Source organism: Perca flavescens, chromosome 20 (genome assembly GCF_004354835.1).
Source record: "Perca flavescens isolate YP-PL-M2 chromosome 20, PFLA_1.0, whole genome shotgun sequence".
NCBI lineage: Eukaryota > Metazoa > Chordata > Actinopteri > Perciformes > Percidae > Perca > Perca flavescens.
The window spans coordinates 28260738-28267086 of record NC_041350.1 but is presented as its reverse complement, the minus strand read 5'-3'; the positions used below and the strand labels follow the sequence as shown (position 1 = coordinate 28267086).

Here is a 6349-nt window from a genome sequence, read left to right as displayed (position 1 = left end):
CACAGACAGCAGCCAAAATGCAGCAACTTCAGGTACGGCAAAGGAAGGACAGTCGCAGCTAAAAGCTTTAACCCACTTTACTGTGTTAATGGACTGAGGATGGGAGGAGGATTCTGTATTCGGTTTCGGAATTTGGCAGAATCCTAACCATCTGGATTCGGTGCATCCCTAGTTGATGGTGCTTATTTTGGATCCTGCGCTTAGGATTATTGGTAGTGTTAGTATTTCTCCATAAGCTAAAACCTGTTTTTCTTAAAACAAGGTTGATTTCATACAGACTTCTAGCTTTTCCAGGAGCAGACATTTTCGTTTCACAACCTTGTAGCTCGTGGTCAGTCTGCCTCGGATGGCTTAGACATTATTGCTGATAATCAAAATACTTATGGAGAAAATCAATGGGATTTTTACTTCCGGGAACCACACAGTTGAGCTCTGTTGCCAGTCAAATAAAAAGCTTCCAGAGGTTTTAAGAGTGTTTTTATCTGTCTGCGTGTTGTATTGCCATTGGAGTTTTTCATGCGGTGTGTTTGTTTTTTTTCCAGGATCTGGAAGAAATAAAGAAAGAGCTTTCTAAAACCGGCCAAGAAAAGGCGCTGGAGGAATCAAAGGCGAGCCAGCGTCTGTCCAAAAGAGTCAACCGCATGATCGGTCGCATCGACAAGATCATCGTGGAGCTGGAGAAGGACAAAGTCATCCTGGACGGACAGATGGACAGTGGAACCAGCCCGCCTGTCGGGTAAGAGCTGAATATGTTATTCTTAACCAATACACTGCTGTCTGTGGTGGTTCATATAAAGTAAGTAGTGTATTTATGGAGCACTTTTCACAGATAAAAATCACAATGGGCTTTACATAAAAAAACATATAAGATGATACATATAAAAAAACACAATTAAAATGACAAAGCAATGCGTAAAAAAAGTGCAGACAGGTCAACCAAATGTCTGTCTAAAAAGGTAGGTCTTTATCTGATTTTTAAGAGTCCACAGAAATACAGTAGCAAACTGACAAATATGGTTGAAGTAGCTCAGCCACATATGCAGGTGCAAGAAAATAAATATATTCCCCCAAATGTTGGACCATTGCTTTAAAAAAAGAAAAAGGTCTTATGGCTTTGCATGAGCTTTTTTTGTTTAGTTTACGTAACTACTGTAGGTAGTCCTGCTTGCTTTAAGGTTTCTTTTCAAATGTTGACTTTGTATCTTTTTCTTCATCATCATTAATTTCATTGTGAAATGGTAGTGGAGATTAAACAAGGCTCAAAAAGTTTCCCAGAAGAAGAAAAAAACATATCCTGTTATCATGCCAGTTATAAGTTTACCATTGTAAAACTAAATCATAATGTATTAAACATTTTACAGATTATTCTTTATTAAAAAAAGTGATCCCACAAGGTAAGCTGAACTGTGGTAAACCGCCATTTGCTTGCTTGCTCAATGCTAACATTGCATCATGGGTTTCAACTGTCAGATGCTGAAATGTAGCTGTAAAGGATCAACCAGCTTCCATTTCTGCTCCCGACACCAGAGTGCCCCCCACTGGTTGCTGTGCACCCACTTTAATAAATACTTAATGCTCCCTAATGATGAGTGAAATCAGATAGAATACAAAGATCGTACTTAAGCTGCTTGATTGGAAAGATTTAAGACAGTTCAAACTGTTTAGGTTTAGTTTTTGAGTTCTGAGTTTAAAGTCAAAATTCTGAGAATAAAGTCAGACGTTTTTCTCAGAATTCTAACTATAAATTCAGAACTCTAGCTTTAAACTCAGGACTCAAATACTTTTTTTTCACATATGGCCCTAATCCTCTTCCCTTTGTTTACCCTTTACTGAGGATTAATTAGGTGTCTGATTTAACAACGCACAGGACAATATTGCTATGTAAAAATAAAAATTGGCTAAATTGATTCTTTTTGCCTTAATTTGTGAGTTGTTTAAAGTTGACCAGAGCAGCTTTAAACTGTATTTACCAGCTTGAAAATCTGTTCAAACCATTGATTAATTTTTAGCATGAATTAAAGCAACACTAAAGAACTTTTCCTACATCGGTCCCCCTACACGTTGGAAGCGGAATTGTCCATTACATTACATTATGCAAGTTTACCAGATTGGGTAGCGGATCTGTAAGTTGAACATTACAACAGCGGTAATGAACAATTCCGCTTCCAACCTGTAGGGGGACCGAAGCGGGAAAAGTGCTCTAGTGTTGCTTTAACTTTGATGCAGCTTTGACCAAAAATTTGAACCTAACCAATGAAGCTTGAGAATCGGTTTGGCATGTTTGACTTTGAGACTTCGCCACCACGTGTCCGTTGCATGTTGGTTTATACCGTTTCCTGTATGCAGTCTGTTCTACACCTTCAGGGAGAACCTGATCAGCATCGACGAGTTGATCGGTGTCATGCGGCAGATCCAGAACATTCCCGAGCACAAGCTGCAGAGCATCGCCGAGGCCCTTGACGACAACAAGGACGGCAAGATCGACATCGACGACGTCATCAAAGTAGGCCAACACTCGCCTGATTTGTGTTGTATTTTTCATTCAGTAAAGATGTTTCTTGAAGTATCTCATTCAGTTAGGTTTTAACACATCAACTATTTATCAGTGTATGTTGAATTCACATACTATGTTGGAATATTTGAAGTAATTAAGATTAGGGCTGCACAATTAATCGCAATTTTATCGAAATCGCAAAATCGTCTCAAAACATTCTGAATGAAGTATTGTGGAGATGTTCCGGCCTACACATCGTATTCTACAGACTAAAGAATGTTATTGTTTGATCCCCTTCATTTGTTTGATTTTAATATTTTTCAATAAGAATGAGAATAATCATACAAAAATGATCATTCCCTCCAATATCGTGAATCATATCGCAATATCAGCCAAAATAATATATATTTTCCTCACATAGTGCAGCCCTAATTAAGATCAAGATTGAATATGTGGCTATCATATCAGCTAACTACGTAATTTAATTGATTAATATGATTAATTTTGCAAAAGTAGTTATACAATGTCGAGCCGAACTTCTGCTTCATGTCAAAGGTACGTACAATCATTACTAAAATTCAAAATCCAAATCCAGTTGACTAACAAGGCTACAGATTCTCCAATTAAATTCAATCTTTGTTTGGGTGATCTGATATCGATTCATAAAATCCAGAAATCGATCTTTTAATACCTGCCTTTTCACCATGGATGTATAATAGTACTTGAAACAAACTTTTTGGGAGTCAGTTCTTAATGTAAACATTCACTTGGTAAATTATAAAAAAATATTATGAGGGTTGCTTCTTGCTTGTACAATTTACAGCAGGAGTTCTCTGAGAATCTTTTTCATATCCAAACAAAACTGATATTGAAACTCCCTAACCTAATTGATAAAGACCTAATGAAATATGTAAACGTATGCTTGGTATATAAGGTCACTCACAACCTAGCTCCACCGCTACTTGTTGCCTACATCAACAGAAAATCAGATACTGTTCAAGTCACAAGGGGATCCTCAAGAGGAGACCGTGTTATTCAGCTGCGGAAAAGTTCTTTTAGTCAGTCAGCCTGGTCCATCAGAGAGTCAAGAGAGTGGAACTCAATCCCAAACCACATCAGACAGTTAACCACATATACGTCTTTTACCAAGCAGCTAAAACACTGGATGGTCAATACGTATACATGTTAGCACTAACACTATTTATAATACATTTATTCTCTTAGTTTGTAAAGTCAACTTAATATGAATTTTACTTATTGTTTCCTCCTAGTTTAATATTGCTTTCATTGTTCTTATCGGCTGTGTCTGTTGTAATTTTTATAATTTTTTTTCCCTTTGCTTTGCTTTGTTGTACATCTTTCTGCTTCCGTGCTGTGTCTTGTCTTGTGCTACGTTCTGCGTTGTGCTTTGTTTTGTTGTTTTCTGTTTCTGTGATGTTTTGTGCTAAGTTTGGTTTTGCTTTTTTTGTCTCCCTTTTTGTTTCTTTGTATTTCAAAAAGCCTTTTTTAACATCAAGGGCAGGGGACTACAGATGAAAAATAGCCTTTTGGCTAATTCTGGATTTTTTTAACCCATGGGAAATCATGTGTTTTATTAATTTGCTCTGCTCACTTTCATAAAATAAACTGAACTGGAGAATAAAATCAGGACCTTGTGAATCGGAATCAAATCGTTTCAGGACATCATTGGCGATACCCAATGAAGCAGATTAGCTGAGTTTTTGACTGTTAATCTGTTCTGAAACTGCCTGTTCTTTTCCCAACTTGACTTTAAATGTATGACTTATTTAGCAATTAATTTCTAACATTATACAGACATATTTAAGATTTGAAACCAAATTTGAGGGGCTTAAATGAATTCCTTTTTGTTTTGCATGATCCCAGGTGGTGGAACTGATCGACAAGGAGGACATCGACATCTCCACCACTCAGGTGGCCGACATCATGGTGATGCTGCAGAAGGAGGAGAAGCTGCTGGAGAAGGAAAAGGCCAAAGATAAAGCGGAGAAGGAACAGGCAGCCACACTCAACTAACTAACTCATTTTCCATAAAGACACATAGCACTTGTAAAACCCGGTCACAGAAAACCTTGGCCACCAGATGGTCCTGGAGAGAGATATAAAATGTAATTTCAACATAAATTTGAGCTCCTAAAAATGAATTGTTATAAAATTAAAAAGAAGGCATATTGCCTTTTTTAAAACACTCAAAATCCCAAAAATAAACACTGTAACGTAAATGTTAAACCGTTCTGGACCGATGATGTATTATATGTTGATATTTGGTTTTGTGAAATTTTACTTATTGATAGAGGGAACACAATGACATGAAACCCTGATTGTTCTCCTGACTTAAGAGAAGGCAAATTGATCAAAAACTATGTTTGGAAAATATATATTAGGAGAATTGTTGTTTAAAGTTTGAGGTGAACCGTCTTGCCTTTCATTTCATTTATGTCATCATCTCAGAGAAATGAGAAATCGTTTCTGGAATTTTGCACAGTAAAAAAAACATCGTCATTACCATCATTTCACTCACTTATCTTCTTTTTATTGTTTATTCATCATACTCTTATATTGTAAAGTAACCTATTATTTTTTTTTTTCTGAATTGTACTTTGACAGGTCTTAGCTTATTGCTATAGGAGGATAGAATGGTGGCTGCAAACCAAATGTATAAATACACACAGCATAGAAATTCATTCAAAAACATAGAGTAATGTGTGAATTTGAAGAGCAGAATTAAAAATAAATATTAAGTCTAAAATCAAAAAGAGACTTAGCTGTACGTTAATCATTCTTTCTAAAACGGAAGTAAATGGAGGATTCATGCTGTAGACGCAAAGGACTGAATTTAAGCATCTATATTAAATATAACTACATTGTATAACATTTAATTTTGTACTAACTACATAATAATCTTTGATCTCGTTGTAGCACAGCTCTCATATCTATTCCTGTTGTGTTCAATAGATCTCTGTAAAATGCCAAAGTTGCACTGTGGCACATTTTATAACAGATTCTGATTATTCCTGAAAGCAACAAACAAACCAGTTAGGACTGGCTGGTATTTCTGAGCAGCGATAATCAGTATAGCGACAATAAAATATTGCTCAGTTTGGAGGTTGTCTACGGAGCCCCTAAAGCAGGGGTGTCAAACATACGGCCCGTGGGCCAGAACCGGCCCGCCAAAGGGTCCAATCAGGCCCACTGGATGACTTTGCAAAGTGTGAAATTTGCAGAGAAGTAATTTATTCCAATTCCGAATTTGCCACTTTAATAAAAAAAAAATTCCCCATGTCCCTTAAGGGGCTCCGTAGTTGTCTGCTCAGAGGGTGAAAGTAACTTTTTGGGGAATGTAAGCTTATTTTGTGCACATGATTAGTGTGATAACCTAATCTTGACCTCCATAGTTTAAATACAAAGTGGCCTTCCCTTGACACAGATAATAATGGCTCATATACTGTTATATATTTATTTTGGAGTATTACAAGGAGATGGTAGAGCTCTGACATTCTTTCCACTGAGGATTTACTTGATGTCATTTAGTTTAGAGCTGAAGAAGTCTGAATGAATTTAGCTGTAGCTAAGGTTGTTTGAGGCACATACTGAGTCCTCAGTTAGGTGGTTTGTTTTATTGGCATTGTAGCGATGAATGTGTGGGTTATTAACAAGGACGAAGTGATGATTTCAGATATTATTGAATTGAATATTATTGGAGTCATCTACCACGTTTCCTTTCATCTCGCTGCCTGTTGGCATTTATTCTACTGTGTTCACACTGCAAGCAGCATGGCCGTTCAGCTGATGATGGTTTTGATTATATTTATTTTATTTTGGCAATTGTTTGAAATG

General features: G+C 36.7%; 1 protein-coding gene across 4 annotated transcripts in view; it reads left to right on the top strand.

Moving 5' to 3' along the window:
• letm1 (leucine zipper-EF-hand containing transmembrane protein 1) overlaps positions 1–5023 on the top strand; it is a 28931-nt gene extending 23908 nt beyond the window's left edge. For 2 of the 4 annotated variants that reach the window (XM_028566764.1, XM_028566761.1), the window contains 3 exons: positions 543–736; positions 2365–2503; positions 4379–5023. In XM_028566764.1, the coding sequence (XP_028422565.1) occupies positions 543–736; positions 2365–2503; positions 4379–4528 (483 nt within the window). In that variant the 3' untranslated portion in view covers positions 4529–5023. Of the gene's footprint in view, positions 1–542; positions 737–2346; positions 2504–4378 lie in introns of all 4 variants that reach the window. The other 2 variants (XM_028566763.1, XM_028566760.1) reach the window with 1 other exon arrangement.
• The last annotated feature ends 1326 nt before the right edge of the window (positions 5024–6349 follow it).